Here is a 19,955-nt window from a genome sequence, read left to right as displayed (position 1 = left end):
GAAGTATCCTGTGACATGATAAGAAAGAACCAAAAACTTGCAGAAAGCTCCACAGAGCCGAGCCAGGACTAGATTGGGCAAGCATGGTGCCAAGGGTCCAGAATTTTCGAGGCAACATTCTTAGAATCCTGCAAATGCCCCAAGGGGGAGGCCTCCTTGAGTTAGGCGCCCTAGGTGTCTCCCTGGCCTCACCCCAGTCCTGGCCCAGCTGATGGGCTCCTAGGGACAGTCAGCTGTGATCTGTCACAGGGGGAGGCTGCAAACCTGGGCTCACTCCTATGATGTTTATTTTTTTATTTTTTTTTTATTTTTTTTTAATTTATGATAGTCACAGAGAGAGAGAGAGAGAGAGGCGAGAGAGGCAGAGACACAGGCAGAGGGAGAAGCAGGCTCCATGCACCGGGAGCCCGATGTGGGATTCGATCCCAGGTCTCCAGGATCGCGCCCTGGGCCAAAGGCAGGCGCCAAACCGCTGCGCCACCCAGGGATCCCTCCTATGATGTTTATTTATTATTATTATTTTTTTTAATTTTTATTTATTTATGATAGTCACACAGAGAGAGAGAGAGAGAGAGAGGCAGAGACATAGGCAGAGGGAGAAACAGGCTCCATGCACCGGGAGCCCGATGTGGGATTCGATCCCAGGTCTCCAGGATCGCGCCCTGGGCCAAAGGCAGGCGCCAAACCGCTGCGCCACCCAGGGATCCCTCCTATGATGTTTAAATGCAAAGGCAAATGTGCCAGCGGCGGGTGGGAGACCTGGGGACCCAAGTACTGACCCTGCGCTTGATCTCACTCGAGCTGGTTTCCTCATTTATGAAATGGAGAACTGATATGAAGGGACTGGACGCAGGGCCGTACAGATTCCAGGCATTGTCACTCGTGGCTGGCACACTCAGAAATCACATGCCGGAGGGGGCGTTTCGTACAGGAGCAAGAGTCTATGCGAGGGCACACTCCTCTCACCTCCTTGGTTGTTAATGATTTGGGCCTAAATTCCACATTCTCAGGAACAAGCTGCCCTGTTTGTCTAAAAGGTCTTCCTGGAGAGAGAGAGAGAGAGAGAGAGAGAGAGAGAGAGAGAGAAACCCAGCATATTTCTAGTTTTGTTCTTTCAACTCTTTGAACAAATATTTATTGGGAGCCTATAGGAGCAAGCATTGTCCTGGTGCTTTGGATACAATCCCCTGCAGGCCGGAGCCCAGCCTTCTCTACCCTCAGCAAGCTTACATTAACTAAGAGCAGCTCTAGGGAGGCTCCAGGGAGGAGGAGCCAGGAAATAAACCAGCGGTCACATAAACAAAGGAAACAATTTCCCCTAGTAACAAGTGCTATGAAAACAATAAAGCAGGGCAGAGGGCCTGGGGGGGGGGGGGGGCGGGTAGGAAGCAGCTCCAGATAAGGCAGTTGTAGGGAGGGTTTCTCTGGGGAAGTGCTGTGTGAGTTAAGATCTTAACAGGGAAACAAGTGTATTGTGTGATAGGAGGAGAGATTTGCATGGGAGGGGGTAAGACATCAAGTGCAAAGGGCCTGAGGTGGGAAGTAGCAACCTTTAGGTATAGCATTTGCTTTGAGTGGAGTGTACAGAGTTTGGGCATGATTTCTAAATACTGGAAGAACAAATGTGTTTCTGGCCCTGATTCAAAGTAGCATATCTGTATTCGTATCTGTATCTAATCCTCCATCCCCCTCTCTGCCAAGGACACCTTATTTGGGTCACAGCTAAATGCTCCTGTAACTAAGCTGCCCTGGCCCCATCCCCCACGCCTTCCTCTATGACCTAGCCATGGCTTCACCACTGATATTTCCTTTCCTTTCTAGAACCACTGAGAGCCATCACCGGCAGAAGCACCTTACCATTTCCTGCCCTGGCCAAAGACCAGCTTGCCCTTCCCCCGCTTTGCCTACTCACGCATAGAGGTAGGAAGCTCCCCAACACCTGGCTTCTCTCATCCTGGGAATCAAAGCTATGATAAAGAGGGACCTCTTCCCACATTATACCATCCCTCCATCAGCAGGTGCTGGCATGTAATTTCAGTGTACCTAATAGAGTTCATAGAGTATTACAGAATTTCATAACAGGGGTTGGCCCGGCGAGAAAACAAGTCTAATATTTTCATGGTATCCACAAGAAGCCGCCCCCTCCTTGGGGCCTGGAGGGGAACTAACTTGCTCAAGGTCAGAGGGTACATTAGGGAGAGGTCTTAGGGCTCTCCTCAAACAACAGGGCAAACACTTTAATATGGTTGGAGACATTTCCCATGTAATATTTCCATTTCTACAAAGGAGCACATTGAAGCACAGGGAGGTGAAGTGACCTGCCTAGGATTGCACAGGAAGCATTTGGCAGAGTCTTCTAACTGGATCTAAGTCTTCTAACTGGAATTCCAGTGTTCTTACAATTTCACCATGTTCCCTCCAATCTGCCTAACCAATTAAAAAAAAGTAAACATTCCAGAACATTCCAAAGAAATGTATGTAGAGGGAGAAATAAAATTACCATCCTCTTATGATTACTTTTTTTTTCTTGTTAGGGAAGGCACTCAACAGACAGTAAACTCAATAGAAGGAAAATTCGCGTTCTGGGAAAACGGGATATTAAGCCTTCGAAGAGAGCTTCCATGCAGTCAAACATCAGTGCAGTTTGAGTGCTTTCCCTTGAAAGAAAATCCCCTCGGATGACCCAGGAGCGCCTATAGAACGGAGCTTTCATAAACCAGAGAAATCCATTTCTTGCAGTAGACTCTGCAGTCAATTTATAGTCTTTCCTGCTCTTCACCAAATTTCTCTTCCTGGTAATATTTTTGGCGTTTTAATTTTAGATATGGGTGAGGGAGTGGGAGAGAACTTTGTTTTAAAACTTAAGTCTGACATATGTATCACTAGAATCATACTTGATCTCAACCTGTTTGTTCCTTTGACACAGAGGTAGAAGAGATGGCTTTAAAAAGAAAAGGTCGGGCAAGGTATGGACCTCCCCTCCAATCCCAGCAACCATGTTCCTCAGAGGGAATAACCCTCTGCTTCTGTAAGCATGGGGTACAGGCAGGGGGTGCCCAGAAGAGGGGCAGCTGCGGGAATCTGCTAGACCTAAGTTTGTGTCTCAGCTCTGCCCCTAACAAACTGTGGCATCATGGCCAAGTTCATTAACTTCTATGAGATTATAGAGACCTCAAGGTTCAAGTTAAAAAATCTGCCACATTTTATATCACTGGTAAATGACAGATCTGGGTTTGACACCCACGTTAATTTGACTCCAAAGACCAGATGGCAGGGCACACTGCTTCTCCATAGGATTATCACCATTACTAACCCCCAGAGGAACACGCTCATGGATTGTGCCTGTAGGAATCATGACTGTAAAGTACCAGGATCAGTTGTAAACTAATATGTCAGAATGGAGATGCATAAGTGTGCATGCATGCATGTGTAAGTGTATACGTGAATACCCATGCGCACACACACACACACACACACACATATAGACAGAGAGAGAGAGGAGAGAGAACACATCTCCAAATGTACATGACATGCTTCGAACTGGCCGCATGGGGAAGGCTGATAAGCTTGTTACAACTCTATTGCTATTATTGCTAGGTTATGAGCCACAGGAGAATCTCAGCCTTGTGTCTCCAATCCCACCAGTTTTGACCTCAAATTTTATTATCCAGCTTCATCACCCCCTTGAGCTTGTTTTGAAAATCAAATCTTTCCCCTCTGGGCAAGATACACCACAACTGAACTTTGCAAACGTACATGCTATGTGCTTTGCAGGTAGTCTCCCAAGATTTCCAAGAATGACTGAATGACACCAATGACACCCTCAGGATGGCCCCCAAAGGGCTCTGGTCCCAAGTCCTGACTCCAAGTGGCCTCTGGCCTTGGGAACCTTGTACTGCCTCTCTGTTCTGCTTCCTGTCTTGTAAAATGGTGAGATTGGACAAGATGATGATGTGTAAAGTCCCTTTCGGTTTTGAGTCTATCGGGCATTTTCTGAAGTGGGCAACACTTTTTGGTTGTCGTAGCTCTAGTGTGCTTACCAGAAAACTTAACCACCCTGCTTTGTCATCATGCCTAACCTGTACGAGCAGCCACGAGTGCCTGAGGGCCTCATTCGGCAATGAACACAGCAGCTCTTCCAGCCTATGCAGTCTTCATATTAACCCACCGCCTCAGTTCTTCCCTTCAACCTACAGGCCATGGGTGTGAAAGAAAGATATTGGAGTGCACCACCTCCTTACAACCAACATGTTCAGGGGCCTTTACCTCTTTCCGGAACCTGGGCTCCCTTCTCATGACTCCTGCCGCATGACACCAGCACCGTATCATTCCCTAAATTCTCTCACTACGAAGGATGTCCCTTGGTAAAGCTTTTCACCACCTTCTCCTCTACCACTTCCCTAGTGGGTTAAGCTGAAAAATCACTTTTTTTCTCATTGCTTGTAGGGAACTGTTGAAGAAACTCAGGCCACAGGGGAAGCCTGTTCCAGACTTATCCTCTTGCCCCCAAGCAAGTGGGGGAGGGGGTCTCAGGGTTCGACCCCCAACAAACAGAACCCCCTGACTTCCAATGGGGGTTAGAGTTCAGAGTGTGGAAGCTGGTTGCCCCCTCTTTCTCACTGTGCGGCCAAAGGAAGGGTGCTTTTCTTTCTTTCCCAGTCTCGGTTTCTCCAGCTGTAAAATGGGAGAAGCAGCAGTGCCCACTCTGTGGAGTTATCCAGAGGAGCAAATGGCCAGTGGCCTGGATGGAGTAAGTCCTCAATATGTGTCAGTGGTGGAAATGCCCCATTAGCAGGATCAGTACAGGGTATGGTGAAAATAAGTTGGAGGGCATGACTTAAAGATGTTACGCCCATCAAATCAATATTCATTCTACATATACTACAGAGTTGATCATCCTGCTGGCAGGGGCCCCTCCCACATATTGAAGGAAGGAATGTAACAAGATCAGAGGAAATGGGGAGGTCAGATTTGGGCTTCTTTGATTACTTTGTTATCTTTGGTCCCAAGCAGGTTCTGTGTGTGCGCCTGGGGGTGGGTGGGGGGGGTGCCTGTTGGCCCAAGCGCCTTCCCCCTCCCCTCCCCACTTTTTATTCTGGAAAAACAAGGAAGCAATAATACACACACACACCCCACCCTCACCACCTGCACTCCCTGATTTCCAGCTTTGCTTATTAAACTAACCTTCTGAGGGCAGAAATTGTTTTGCTTTGTCTGGATGCTTCACTCAGTGTGCATTACAGGTACCCTTAGATTTTCAACAAAGAAGCAACATAAAAAAGGTGGGGGTGGATGGGGGTCTTTTCTTCCCAGAGATTTTACAGAGACCAGAGTGTTGAGAAAAGCAGAGCAAGCTGTCCACATTCAGGGAAATCTATCTCTGCCAATTTGTGATGAATCCACAAAGAAGAGGTTCCTTTAAGGAAAGGGAAAGACATATGGAATGGGAGAGAGAAGGTGGGGAGAGCTGTGGATATGGGGTAGAGAGAGCTCACTAAACTCTTTCTGGGAACCCTGCAGCCCTCTGTGATGCACGGTCCCCAGTATAATTATGATCTGCGTGAGCCAGCTAGCAACGAGGAGGTGGCCACTATCCCTGCAAGTTGCAGCTGGATAACTTAGCATCTGCCTAATAAATATTTGGCAAAGAGAAAAAAAAAATCAGGCAAGTGACTGAGTGTCATGGCACCTAGTTTTCTGCAACTTTTCCAGTTTTTCCCATCTCCCACTTCCTATCCCCAGCCAAACGGAACAGAGGACACCCAACACTTCCCACACGTTCCCCGCACGAGGGATCACTCAACCCCAGGTGGGTGCCCTGGAGCCTCCCTGCAAGGCCAGGGTGAACACTTGCAGGTGGACTGGGCGGTCGCAGGTGGGTAAGAGTTGGCAGCCGCCTGCCCGCCTCACCCTGGGCGTCTCTGCAGACCCCCTGGTCTTGTGAGCTTCATCCTAAAGGTTAATAATAATCACAACAGGCAGCCCATCATTGCCTCCCTGTCTGGCTGAGAGGTTTACAACTTAAACTCATGGCAGAGGGAGAAATTGGCTCAATCACTTGGAGTAATGGTACATGGAGAGCCAGTTGGGCATGACTGCTATTTAACTCGGGGAAAACAGGCTGCCGTGCTTAACGTATGTATACACTAATAAACACGTCATGCTACAGGGTGGAAATTAACACCCCCCCCACGCCCCCCACCTTGCTCTCCATTCGCTTGTTGGCCTCACCCCACCCAATAAACAGGGCAAGACTGAGAGAATGGGGCCAAGAGACAGATGTGCATAGCTGTGGTTACATCAATACTCACAGGTCACTGCTCCCTCTTTAAAGTGATTTAAAGTTTATCTATCACAGACCTTCCCCCAGATATTTGTAAGAAGGCATTTTGTAGGGGGAGGGTGGAAAAAAAGATGACCTGACATCATTGTTAGCAACAGCTAACATTTTCAAATCTTCCTTTCATTGTGGGCCAACGCACCCCTTGGGCATCTTCCTCACTGGTCTCATGGGGTGGGTACCATCATTGACTCAGTTTACAGGTGAGGACACTGGACCACCCAGGGCCTGAAAGGTGGGAGGTGGTATTTGAACACAGACTCAGGAGAGTAAATCAGAGCCCACGCTCTCAGCCTTTATGCTGGACTGGGTATTAATGGGACTGAGGAGGAGCTCACTGGCCTGCAGTGTTCTCTGCAATGCCACTTTTATTCTTTAAGGACCCGGGTAAGTCCACATTAAGATGCCTTCCTATCTGCCCCAGCAGTCATGCTGCTTTCCACCACAAACAAGAATTTTCACCACGTGCCAAGTGTTGCAGATACAGAAGTAAAACCCACAACCCACCCTGTTCCCATAGAGCTCACACAGTACGTTTAGCAGAAGGGGCAGTTAAAGAAAAATAGGTTTGGGGACGCCTGGGTGACTCAGTGGTTGAGCGTCTGCCTTTGACTCAGGGCATGATCCCGGATTCCCGGGATCGAGTCCTGCATCAGGTTCCTTGCATGGAGCCTGCTTCTTCTCCCTCTGCCTGTGTCTCTGCCTCTCTTTCTGTGTCTTTCATGAATAAATGAAAAAAATATTTTAAAAAATAGGTTCGTAGATAAAAGGATGAACCAGAAACTGCTAGGATCTTTCCGAGTTTTCCCCTTGGCCCTGTCCATACAAGATGCTTCAGTGTCCAGAGGCAGTCCAGGGGTCAGCCTTGGGGACAAACCCCTTCTCCCAGGCCAGAATTCCAGCTCAGATGTTGTGGCCCTGCTGCTTCTGACAAATGAAACAAAGTGTATTCAGGTAATGCTAGCTACTCTAACAAACAAACTCTAAAAGAGCTCAAGACCAGGGCTGCCAGATTAAGAACAAAAAAGGTATTAAGTTTAAATTTCAGATAATTATTTATTTATTTATTTATTTATTTATTTATTTATTTGAGACACAGAGAGAGAGGCAGAGACACAGGCAGAGGGAGAAGCAGGCTCCATGCAGGGAACCCGATGTGGGACTTGATCCCGGGACTCCAGGATCACGCCCTGAGCCAAAGACAGACGCTCAACTGCTGAGCCACCCAGGCGTCTCAAATAATTTTCTTAATATAACTACATTCTGTACGATATTTGGGATATATGTATACTAAGAACTATTCATCATTTATCTGAAATTCAAATTTAACTGGGTGCCCTGTTTTTGATTTGGCAACCCTACTCAAGACATCAAAGGTTTATTTCTTGTTTATATAAGTTCATGGTGGGTGTTCTTAGGCGGCAGGCAGCTCCTCTACAGGTTGCAGTTCAGGGATCCAGGCTCCTTCCAGCTTGGCTCTGCCACTTCTCTTTCTTAGCTTCCAAGGTATCTATATACTCATGGGGTCAAGATGCAGAAAGGGACAGGGCATGGAGGATTCCATGTGGGAGATTTTAATGGGCCACTCCTGGAAATGCACATCTGCTCACAATCCATCCATTGGCCAGGATTCAATCACATGGCCTGCACCTAACAGCAAGGTGAAGAAGAACAATGCAAGCCAGTATGTGCTCAGAAAGATATTTGGAGAACACCTAGCTGGTCTCTGCTAACCTGTCAGTACTTGAAGCTCATGCATGTCTCATATGTGAGTGCTGTGTTCAGTAAGCAGCTTTCCACACCCCTGCCACACACCCCCCACCCCAGTGTGCCTAGCAGGAAGGAGATCAGGCTCTCTCCTCTCAGCCCTGGACTGGTTAACTTAAGCTCTCTGGGCCTGGGATTATGAGGCTATTGTGGAAATAACAAACAGTATGATTCAAATCAATTCATTTTAATCCAATGCAATTTAATAAATATTTATTAATGCTTCTAGGATATTGAGACAAGCTTGGTTGTAGGCCCCTGAAGGAGACAGAAATTAAAACAGAACCCAGTGATGCCCTCAAGGAGCTGCATACAATTGAATTCAACAGTTATCCTCAACTCTTATCTATATCTCATTGATTTTTTTTTCAAAGGTTGGTGGAAAGCCCATAGTTACAAAGAATCCTGCCCTAAATGCTGGGTCACAAAATGGTCCCTCCACTCCCAAATTCCTAAAAAAATTGGTGTCTATATTCACTCATTCATCCATGCATGCATGCATGTGTGCATTCATTCAGTTAGTTCATTGGAAATTCAACAAGCAGCTATTTGTTCTGTTTGACAGTGTACTAGGCTCTGTGGGTTGGGAGTGGAAGCATCAAGTTGAACGAGATTGAGACCTTGCCTTCCAGAAACTCACAGTGGAGGGAGTGGTCAGAATGCACATACCTCAGATACAAGGCAGATGAAGGTAAATAGTAAAAATGTTCAAACAGCACTGTGGGATTTAGGGAGGAAGGAGAAATTAATTCTGACTGGGTGTGGGGTGGAAAAGATTACATCAAGATCCAACAGTGATTTCCCAAAGAGACACACGAACCTTCCCTGGCAAGAGAGGCCGTGTCAAAGCTTCAGCTTGGAATTCACAACAGCCTTGGCCCACAGGGCACCCCCAATCTCCCACCTACTCAGCCCTAAGAGAACAAGGCAGTGAGCTTTTCTCAAGGGAGAACTCCACAGCGGTCTTTCACTTTATCTTAAAATAATTCATACAAATTTTGAATTCCACTCCACAGGGTAGCAACGTTTGTTTTGCAATAATGATTTTAATATAATTGGCTTAAATTACCTGTCATTGAGTAAAATCACTTCATCTTGTGACTTGTGCACCCTGACGTACCACTTCTGTTTGTAGAGTACCTTCTCCAGAAATCAGCTTCTGAGACCGGAAGTTCAATTGTCATGTATCCAGTGTCTTTTCTCCTTATCGGGATGAATGAAATATTTTGCTTTCTGGGCTGTGAGACTGGTCATAGGCTTTGTGAAAAGACAACACAGGAATCATAGATGAGGCCTGCATTAGCGGACCGCAATACTTTTTGTACACTTTTCTCACTTCGGGGGAGAAAGAGAAAGAATAATGCAACTTGGACATGAGTTGTGTTTCTGGGCCACGGTGCTTCCAAGTGGCACCTCTGAGGAGGGTTGACCCTCTTTCCCTGCATGCCCTTCTAGGTTTCGAACAGAACTAGAGCGTTCCTGTTGTATAACAGCTGCCTTGGATTGAAATCTATACCATTAAACACCTTCAAAATTAAACAGTTGGCTATTTAAAGTTAAACAGCATAAGAAAATGTGGTGTACTTCCCCTCTCCCTGGTATCCCCACGATGAAACACCAAAGTGTTAAAAAAAAAAAAGGCCCTGTTTGTGATGAGGACTTGGGGGTTAATTTTCAGCATGGTGCCTGGGGATTTAGCTGTGGGACTCCCATTACAAGTAATGGGAGTCCTGCTGCTTCATTTCATGCACACTATATGGAAACTGCACCCTTCGACAGCTACACAATTTTAGTTTTGAAATTGAGGCCGTCTTTCTCAGGGCAAAGCAGGTTTTTTAGAAACACCAAACTACTCAGTGTTGGCCCGGGGCCTGTGTGTTTGTGCTCATGTGTTAGAGAGAGAGAGAGAGAGAGAGAGAGAGAGAGAGAGAATGTTTTTCTCGTAAGTGCAGGTGCCCCTTTCAAAGACAGCAACATAAAACGTGCCACCCAATAGCTGACAGCAGTGGTTGCTATGTCTCATCCCAAAGCTTTGTCAGGAAACCCCATAAAACTGGCACATGGTTTGTGACACCCAGTGAAACCCTGTGCTTCTCCCATAATAACCTGAACCCTGCTGCCTGTCATTAAGGGACCTCTCTTATTAGACATCTCTTTTTTAAATAGCTGCCATCATCTGGTCCCAGTGTACATTAAATCCCATTATAATTATAAACACACTTCCCCATAACATCCGTTGCAGATTTCATCCACACTGCCTACCCCCTCAGGGCATCTTTGCGCTAATAACAACTCAGATTTGCTATTTGAGTTGACAACATTAAGGTCCCAACACCATTTGCAATATGCTGGGGAAGAGAGAGAGGAGAAAAAGCTTTCTCTTTCTCAGTCAGGAAGATCTTGGGGTCACAGTGACCCTAAGGCCTCAGGAGCTAAAAGGAATAACCCTTCTTCCTCTCTCTTTGAAAAGTCACTCTCTGCTCAATACATGAAAGGAGGGGAGTGCTTAGCACCTGGAGGCGAAGCCCAGGTTGATAAATACCACTAGCCGGGACTCCACTGGGAAAACAGATGGCGATTACTAATCAGAGAGGCCATCTTCTTATTTGGTTTTCTGCACTTCAACTAACCGGAATCCACATGGCACCTGATTATTACCCACCCCCCCTGGTTTTTGGAGCGGGCATTTAAAACATGACAGAACAATAATAATAATAATAAAAGACAAACCAAAGAAAGCCATCGACCTATGCACAGAGGGTAAATCTGATTTTGATTGGTTTTTGGCATCATTTGCGTCTACCTAGTAAATATCTGTAATCATGACCTTGAAGCCTTGTAAGGTCCTTTGCCTCCAGGAGAGGCCACAGTAGGTCTGCAGTATATTCCCCCAAGAGTCCCCAGTGGGGGAAGAGTGCCTGTGACAGCCTGGTGCATCTTCCAGTGGCGGTCACAAACGCAGAGGACACTTCATCTATTCAGGGTCTTTACTGCCCGCATCCCTCCGTGAACAGGCTTTATTCCCAATTCCTGTCAAGGTTTTAGTATGCAAAGTAGCTGCTTCTCCCCCAGAGGGAGGAGTCCTTGATTTATTTATCACGATAGCAAAGTCTACCTTTAAATTTTACAACTATTTTCCAGCTGAGGAGTTGGAATGAAATGAGTTGCAACATTTCATTAACACTCAATCAGAATACAGAATGCTCAGAACGCAGCTACAGCCTTCTTCCTGGGCATCTGTTTGGTTGAAGTTTTATTGTAATTCAAAACTCCCTCCTCAACTTTTGGCTGCGATGATGACGTTGAGGAGGCAGGGAAGATGACCTAAGCCTGTTGACCTGGTGGCCCAATTCAGTGGGGGACCAGCGTAGTCCTCGGCTTCCCTGGCTGCTAGCTCTCTGCCTCAATGGAGGAAGAGGAGAAGGAAAATCAGAAGCTCTTGTTCTCCTTTTCCTACCTTGCTAGAGACTGTACAATCTAAAAGTGAAGATCGTGAGCTCTGCCTCTGGAATGGTCTGATTTGAAGCCTCAGCTCCGATGTTCATTAACTAGCTCTGTGGTCTTGGGCAAGGCGCCTAACCTCCCAGTTTTCTCATCTGAGAAATGGGGGGAAATAATAGCACCTGCCTGAATAGGGCTGTAATGAGGATTAAATAACACAAGATAGATAATGTGTTGAGATGTATAGTCTGTGTTCAGAACGAGTTCTTACACACACCATCTTTTCCCCATAAGATCCCTTAGACCTAACATAGCCCCCTCTTCTACAAACTGCGCTGGGAAAGGCTGCTACCCATGGAAGGGATGTGAATAAAGGAGATGAAGGAGTAAAAAGATTTAACATGGAATTCTATTCAAAGGTCAATGCCTCTATTCCCGTCTCCAGCATGATCTCTTCGGAAGACTGAGGTCTCTCCTATTTTTAGACCTGTCTGAACGGTTGTCCCGGCTTCCCTTACTGTACGCTTCAAGCAAAATTAAAAAAAAAAAAAATCACTACTAATACATGAACATCAGAGAGAGAGAGAGTGAGAGTGAAAGAGAGAGAGAGAGAGAGAGTTTTCTCCTATAATTTTCCATCCTGCTTGTTTTTAGGTGCCGTTATATGAAATCTCTGAACTGGGGATTCTCATCAGCCTTTCGGGGGACCCAAGGACATAGCTCTGGCTATAAATGGTGCCAGTTTTGGTGGGGGAGCTGCTGCTGCTTTATCTGGGCCCAATAAACCTTATCAAACTGCTGTGCAGCCAGCCTTCAGCGCTAAGTGGAAACGCTTGGAGCCCAATGCTGGCTCTCAGCCCACAGCCTCGCCTGCCTTCCTCCTTTTTGTTACCTTCTCCACCTCTTAAATTCAGGCATTAATCTCTCTTTAACACTTACTAACAAGGGCTGGGCTTTTTAATGGGCAGGGTTTATGAAGCAAGGGGAGATTTTCACATCGAGTGAATATGGCATGGGGGGGGGGGCCCAGGGCCATGGAGGGATTGTTCCTGTTCTCCCATTGTTTCCAAGGCTTCTCTCTTTCTCTGATTTGAGGATTAATAGGAGATTAAGATCAAGGGTTAATTGTGTGCTTCTCCTGCTTCTGCACTTAGGAGGGGCTGGTAGGTGGATGTGGATGGCAGGGCAGCAACCTTCGCACAGGCACCATCTCCGGGCAGAGACTCTACCAAGTTCAAAGATGGTTTCTTCTTTCCCATTGAGGCTCTAGCAGAGTCTTTCTTCTCTTCTTCTATCCCTCTCCTCCTGCTCTCCTGGCCGACCAGTGCTTTCTTAACTTTAAATGCCTTCCTCTTGAAGATAGCATAGACCTTAGCTAGGTAAACAGTCCATAACCGAGCTGGCTCTCTATTGTTTTTTTTTTTTTTTTTTAAGATTTTATTTATTTATTCATGAGAGACACACAGAGAGAGGCAGAGACACAGGCAGAGGGAGAAGCAGGCTCCATGCAGGGAGCCCGATGCGGGACTCGATCCCCGTTCTCCAGGATCATGCCCTGGGCTGAAGGCGGCGCTAAACTGCTGAGCTAAACTGCTGAGCCACCCGGGCTGCCCTGGCTCTCTATTGTTAATCAGAATTGATACCCGGGGACCAGACTGTTCCTTCCAGGGATGTGTTAGGTGTTGCTGTGTTCAGGGCTATCAGAGGGTCATTGGCTCCCTCCCTCCACTTTGAAGCGTCCTTCTCTGCCCTCTTCTGTCTTCTGAACAGAAGGCTGAAGCCCTTTCCCCGCTGGGAGACAGGACCATGCTTGCAGGAATGGAGCTGCCTGTCCCTGGGACTATTCCCCCTTTGCCTGTTCTTGTGATCCTGAGCACTTTGCACTCTGGCCTTCCGGGGCCCAGAAGCAGATTTTTGCCTCTAGTTGGTGTCTGCCACCTTCCATGACCCTACAGTTCTTGGGGCCTGACTCTAGATCTGGGGCAGTACCGGAGACAAACACCGTGATTATATGTGAGTCCTGAGCAAATCTTTGACTCGCCAGCGTGTCAGTGACAGAATGTGGGGATTCAGGTCTCCCTGAGTGAAGCCCCTGCGAGGCTAAGACCGCATGACCTCCAGGGCTGACTGTCCGGAGACCCAGGGAGGGCGCTCTCCACCACCAGGCTCACCCCAACGATCCCAGACGTTAGCCAGCCACCAAGGCTGATGTTCAAGAGAGAGCTTCCACCTCCTGCCTGCGCCCTACCTCCGCTAAGCTCCAGGGAAAGGGGGTTAGAAGGGGTCTCTCCGCTGCCCACCGCCCGAGGAAGGGTAGTTTCCTCTGGCTTCTCTACCCTGAGGTTAGTGATCTCAACTCCCCCCCTCCCCTTGGGGTGGAGAGGCCCGCCGAGAGGAAGAGGCTCTTTTGGGGGCTCTGGAGCTTTTTCCAGCTTTCACTCGCCCCCTGAAGGCTTTGCGCTGAGCAGGACGCGGTTCTCGGGATCCGTCTCCAACCAGGTTCCCGGGGGTGGGGGGTGGGGGTGGGGGTGGGGGTGGGAGGGCAAGGAAGGGAGCAGAGCCCAGGGGATGCTCAAGACTCCGGGGAGAGAAAAGTTGCTCTCGGCCTCCCGGGATCCCGGCAGCTAGCACGGGGGAGGGGTCTCCCTTGGGCGGCTGATCCCCGTGGCCCTCCGGCACCAGCTCCCCAGGGCCTGGGAACCGCGCCCGGAGGCGTCTCGCGATCCGGATGCCCGGCGCCTGGAGGCACAGAAGGCCTGGGCTCGGGCCGCGGAAGGGACCTCCGGCCACCGATGTCGCGGTCCCGGGGAGGCGGCCCCGAGCCCGGAGCAAAGTGAAAGGCGAGATGACACACACGGGATTGGGGCAAACACTGGAGCCGGGGACGAAACTCCGCGCCCGGAGGAAAGAAAAAAGCCTGGGGTGGAAGGTGGGAGCTGCCCCCCCCCCCAAGGGTCCCGAGTCCCGGGCACTGCTCTCCGCGAGCTCCCTCCTCCCTCTCCGCCCGGGCGGTGAGCGGTGAGCGGTGAGCGGTGAGCGGTGAGCGGTGAGCGCGGCCGCCGGCGCCCCAGCAGCAGCTAGATGTCAGGCGAAGCCCGGAGCGCGGAGCGCGGCGCGCGGGGAGGGGAGGGGAGGGGAGGGGAGGGGAGGGGAGGGTGGGGCGGGGAGCGCGCGCGGGCTCGGCCAGTCCGGGGGGGTGGGGTGGGGTGGGGTGGGCGGGCTGAGGCCGGGGACGGCGCGGGAGGGGGGAGGGAAGGGGGGCCGCTGTGGGCAGCGCGCCGGGCTCGGCCGCCAGCACTAAAGATGGAGAGGCGCCGGGGCCTCGCAGGGGAGGGGGCTCGGCGTTGACGTGGGACGCGGCGGAGGCGCCGCAGCCGGTGGTGATTTGCTAACCTCGCAGCAGAGAGGAGTTGAGGGCGATGAGAGCGGGTACTGCGAACTGCCGGGCGCTGCCGCCGCTGCCGCCGTGAGACGAGAGCAACAGTTCCCTGCAACAGCCGTCCCCGACGCGGCACACGCCCCCGAGCGCGCACACCCACCCGCGGCGCCCGGCTCGGCGGCGGTGAGTGAGGGCCGGCGGGGGCGCACCGCTCGCCGGGGGCGCGCGCCGGGGCGCCCCGGGGCCGGCGAGGTCGGGGGGCGCGCTCCCTCCGGCCGCTCGGCCGCGGGCTGTGCGCCTCGCTCGGCTCGTTCCCTTCCTGCTGCGGCCGCCGCGGGCTGGGGGTCGGCTGCGGGGGGGCCCCGGCTGTCAGCTTGGGCGCAGCTGCCTCCCCAGGGCGGGAGGTGGGGGCCGAGCGGCCCGCGGGCGCGGAGGGCGCTGGCGGAGGGTCGGAGAGCCGGAGGCTTTGTACCCGCGGGGCGGCGGGGCGGCGGGAGCCGGAGCCCGAGCCCGAGCCGGAGCCCGAGCCCGAGCCGGAGCCGGAGCCGGCGGGCGCTCCCCGGTGCGCGGCCCGTGCGCGGGCGCGCAGGGTTGTGGTCTGTTTGTGTTTATTTGCCGGCCGGCGGCGAGGCTAGAATCCGGGGCTCCGAGGAGCGGACCTGGGGGCGGAGGGGAGCGGGGCTCCGATCCACTTGGGCTTGCTTTCTCTTTGAAAAACGTGGTGGGGTGTGTTTTCCTCCGGACGGGGCTTGACCCCCACCCGTCTCCGGGGCGGGGGAGGGGCGGCCGTGGCGGGGCTCCGGAGGGTCTTCGGGGCTCTCGGCGGGGCCGGCCGTGGCGCGGGCGCTGGCGGTGCGCTCCGGGCGGCGCTCGGGGGTGCCCGGGCTCTGCACCTGATGCGTCGGGACGCGTCCCCCAGGCCGGGCGCCCGCAGCTCCCCGCGCGGCCCCCCGAAGGCTCCCGCACGCGCTCGAGGTGCGCTCGGCGGCGCCCCCGGACCCCTGGCGCGCACGGACGCGCCCGCAGCGGTGCCCTCGCGCTCCCCGGGGCGCTCGCCCAGTGCCGCGCCGGGCAGCCTGCCCGCGGCCGCCGGGGGTCACGGCCCTGGGCCGGCGAGGGAGGGCCGGCGGCTCCCTGCTCGCCTTTCCTTCCCCGAGTCGCTGTCGGGCTTTTGTGCTTCCCCCGGCGCGGGGCGGGTCCGCCTCCTCGCGCCCGCTCGCGCCCAGCGTCCAGCCCGCCCGGACTCTGCCTCGCGCCCGGCTCCCTTCGCTTCTCCTCTCGCCCAACGCGGCTCCTTTTCTTCCTTTTCTTCCTGCGGTCTGGCTCCCCGGGAAAAGTTGCTTCCCCAAGTTTGCCGAAGTCGCTTCCAAGTCTCCGTGGGGGCGGCTGGGACTGGGGCGCGCGCGCGCGAGGTCGATCCCCAGAGCCGGAGCGGGTCGGCGCCGGCGACCCCCCGCCCGCGGGGCCGGGCGCTGCAGCCGAGGGGGGTGTCTGGGTGAGCCGAGGGTGTCCCGCGGGACCCAGGGCGCCCGCACCGCGGAGGGACTTCGGGGGGCCCGGCTTCCATTCCTTCGGTGGCCCCTCCTCGTTCCCCGCAGCCCCTCGGGCTGACGGCAAGCGCACGCGCGGCGGACGGCGCGGACCAGCGGCAGCTTCACTCTGGGTGGCCTCAGCCCCCACCCCAGGGTGGGCAGCAGAAGTGCCCCGACCGTGCAGCCCTGTTAACCCTTTCCGCGTGAGATCTGTGGCTCTGGAGCCAATAGGGCTCCTTTTGGGGGCGGAGGCAGGCTGTGTTTCAAGAGCCAGGGAGAGCCTGTGCTCTGCTGGGCTCCCCGTTGGTTTCGCTGCAGCGTTGGCCGCGGCGAGGCAGAGGCTGGGGGGCACCTCGGTCTGGGTGATGTCTTTCTAACACTTTGCACCGGCTAGGGACTCCCAGAGCCCTGCTACTGATCCCAAACAGCGCTTTGGGAGAGGCCTTTGTTTCCCAGCCTGTGCTCTCTTCCTCCTGTTTCTAACACACACAGTAGATGCTGCACCACTATCACTTCTGGTGCCTCCAAGCCATGTCCAGCGCCAGCTGTGGCTCCTGGGCACAGGACTTGGGAGCCTGTGGGACATGCTTGGGGTTCATGAACTCGGCATGTGCGCACCGGGCTGTCGGGGTACATGTTTTCTATGATCTTTCTCTCTAGATCTTTCATAGCCTGTTCCCCTACATCTTAGAGATCCTCTTGTCTGCTGGGCACTCGTGGGCAGGAGGTAGGTTGACATCTCCTATAAGTGTGTGCACACGTGTTGACTCTCCCCCTCTGGCTGCTGCGTGCACATGCATGCCCATGTGCACACGCAGGCCAGATTTTGGATTACCCGTGCAGTAGCTCTGAGGCACCTATGGGTGGAAGCAAGCCAAACTAGTGTGAGGGTTACAGGTGTGTGTTCCCGTTGTTGCCTGGGCGGGGAGGGGGGCAGTGGTCAGGGCATGAGTGGGTCGGTCTCTTGCAGCCCTGAGAAGAGTGGAGGGGCAGAGGCCTAGGAGGCACTGGCTGGGGGTGGGATGGGCCAGAGAGGAGCGCCCTTGCTCAGAGGTTTCCGTGGGCCAGGACTGTCGGCTGCTAGCCCCAGGTAGGCTTGCCTGTGCTCCTCCGGCTGCCACGGTGAGGCACAACGTAGAGAGACTTTGTTGAGAAGCTGAGGTTTACTGCACAGGGGTTGAACGGGAAATCCAGGGCTTCAGTGGACTAGAGGAAGGGGTCAAATTCTTACTCAGAGTGTGTGCCGGCACTTTCTCATCATGCATCTTGGCCCTGTATGGGAACCTACCCTCAGACTTCAAGAAAGCCCAGGATTCCCAAGACTTCACTGTAATTCCCATTTCGCTTCATCTGACGGACATCACAGAGCAGTGAACGAAGCTTATGCTGTGGCAGGACCTCTTCTTGACTCTCTTCGTACCTGGGCTTGTAAAGGCAGATGTGCTAGGTCATAGGAAGCTTCCTCCCCTCCCGCCTCCCGCCCCGGTGAAAATCGCCCAGGCTGTCTTATTACTAGGGGGTTATGGGGGTGCTGTGTGGTTTGACTCCTTGCATTTTGGGACACTAACCTATCTTTTATTCTCTCATTTTTTTCCCCCCTGCCTCTCCCTTATCCCCTCCAGCCCTCTTGCTTGGCCCGGACACCCACCCAGCCCCGCCACGCACGCAGAGCCAGAAAGGAAAGAGAGCCTCATGCCTAAGCCGAGGGGAGCGCCATGGATCTGACGAAGATGGGCATGATCCAGCTGCAGAACCCCAGCCACCCCACAGGCCTCCTGTGTAAGGCCAACCAGATGCGGCTGGCCGGGACGCTGTGCGATGTGGTCATCATGGTGGACAGCCAGGAGTTCCACGCCCACCGGACTGTGCTGGCCTGTACCAGCAAGATGTTTGAGATCCTCTTCCACCGCAACAGCCAGCACTATACTCTGGACTTCCTGTCGCCGAAGACCTTCCAGCAGATTCTGGAGTACGCGTACACGGCCACGCTGCAGGCCAAGGCGGAGGACCTGGATGACCTGCTGTACGCAGCCGAGATCTTAGAGATCGAGTACCTGGAGGAACAGTGCCTGAAGATCCTGGAGACCATCCAGGCCTCAGATGACAATGACACGGAGGCCACCATGGCTGATGGTGGGGCCGAGGAGGAAGAGGACCGCAGAGCCCGGTACCTCAAGAACATCTTCATCTCGAAGCATTCCAGCGAGGAGAGTGGGTATGCCAGTGTGGCTGCACAGAGCCTCCCCGGACCCCTGGTGGACCAGAGCCCCTCAGTCTCCACTTCATTCGGTCCTTCAGCCATGAGTCCCACCAAGGCCGCGGTGGACAGTTTGATGACCATAGGACAGTCTCTCCTCCAGGGAGCTCTTCAGCCTCCCGCAGGGCCCGAGGAGCCAGCAATGACTGGGGGTGGGCGGCACGCTGCGGTGGCTGAGGTGAAGACCGAGATGATGCAGGTGGATGAGGCGCCTGGCCAGGACAGCCCTGGGGCCACCGAGTCCGGTGTGGTGGGTGCCGTGGGGGACAAAGTGGAAGAGAGAGGCAAAGAGGGGCCCGGGACCCCAACTCGGAGCAGCGTCATCACCAGTGCTCGGGAGCTGCATTACGGGCGTGAGGAGAGCGCTGAGCAGCTGCCGCCTCCAACCGAGGCTGGCCAGGGGCCCCCCGGCCGACCGGAGCACCCTGCGCCCCCCGCTGAGAAACATCTGGGCATCTACTCCGTATTGCCCAACCACAAGGCCGACGCCGTGTTGAGCATGCCCTCCTCAATGACTCCTGGCCTCCACGTGCAGCCTGCCCTGGCTGTGTCCATGGACTTCAGCACCTACGGGGGGCTGCTGCCCCAGGGCTTCATCCAGAGGGAGCTGTTCAACAAACTGGGTGAGCTGGCTGTGGGCATGAAGTCGGAGAGCCGGACCATCGGGGAGCAGTGCAGCGTGTGTGGGGTGGAGCTTCCTGATAACGAGGCTGTGGAGCAGCACAGGTAGGGTCCTCTCCAGCCCCGCACCCCACACCCTAGCCCCAGACTTCCAGCTCTGACACCCTGCCTTCATGCCCAGCTTCTCCCAAGCCCTGGGGCCTGGCTCCCCTGTCCTTCCTGTTCTTTGTTAAAAACAAAACAAAACAAAACAAAATGATTTTTCTAAGTCCTGATGACAGGGCGGGGTGGGGTGGGGTACATAATCTTCAAATGTGGCAAGAGGGCCTTGGGTCTTTCCTGAGCATTGGGGAACTCAGGGGCCCAGCCTCTTACCAGGCTCTCTTCTCTTTCTCGTTGCGTTTGAGCACCCGTCTGGTCCTTCTGTCGTTGGGTCTGGCCTTTACCTGGAGTGACTAATAAACCAGAGGGAGGGAGAAGGGCAAGTGGGATTGGGGTAGAGGGTCTTCCATGGTCTGGATCTGGCTGTGTTGCCTGGTTTCAGGTCCCCAGGTCCCCGGGCACTGCTCCCTGCCGAGGCTGGCAATGTGCAGCTCTGGAGCATGGGAGGGGCTAGAC

At 53.2% G+C, this 19,955-nt stretch overlaps 1 protein-coding gene and 1 long non-coding RNA gene across 6 annotated transcripts in view; both read left to right on the top strand.

Annotated features, from left to right (window-relative positions):
- Positions 1 to 1,375: 1,375 nt before the first annotated feature.
- Positions 1,376 to 5,015, top strand: LOC125755098 (uncharacterized). Its single transcript, XR_007410683.1, has 4 exons — positions 1,376 to 1,556; positions 1,822 to 1,920; positions 2,535 to 2,795; positions 2,927 to 5,015. It is a non-coding gene; the product is annotated as an uncharacterized LOC125755098 (long non-coding RNA).
- An 8,715-nt stretch (positions 5,016 to 13,730) lies between these two features.
- Positions 13,731 to 19,955, top strand: part of ZBTB16 (zinc finger and BTB domain containing 16) — a 187,989-nt gene continuing 181,764 nt past the window's right edge. Inside the window, exons 1-3 of one of the 5 annotated variants that reach the window (XM_035717121.2) lie at positions 14,831 to 15,110; positions 17,120 to 17,186; positions 18,082 to 19,442. In XM_035717121.2, the coding sequence (XP_035573014.1) occupies positions 18,175 to 19,442 (1,268 nt within the window). In that variant the 5' untranslated portion in view covers positions 14,831 to 15,110; positions 17,120 to 17,186; positions 18,082 to 18,174. Of the gene's footprint in view, positions 13,891 to 13,990; positions 14,048 to 14,395; positions 14,478 to 14,819; positions 15,111 to 17,119; positions 17,187 to 18,081; positions 19,443 to 19,955 lie in introns of those variants that run through there. The other 4 variants (XM_025465477.3, XM_049109945.1, XM_035717123.2 and 1 more) reach the window with 4 other exon arrangements.

This window comes from Canis lupus, chromosome 5 (genome assembly GCF_003254725.2).
Source record: "Canis lupus dingo isolate Sandy chromosome 5, ASM325472v2, whole genome shotgun sequence".
NCBI lineage: Eukaryota > Metazoa > Chordata > Mammalia > Carnivora > Canidae > Canis > Canis lupus.
The sequence above is the reverse complement of the archived record's forward strand: the minus strand, read 5'-3'. Positions and strand labels throughout refer to the sequence as shown.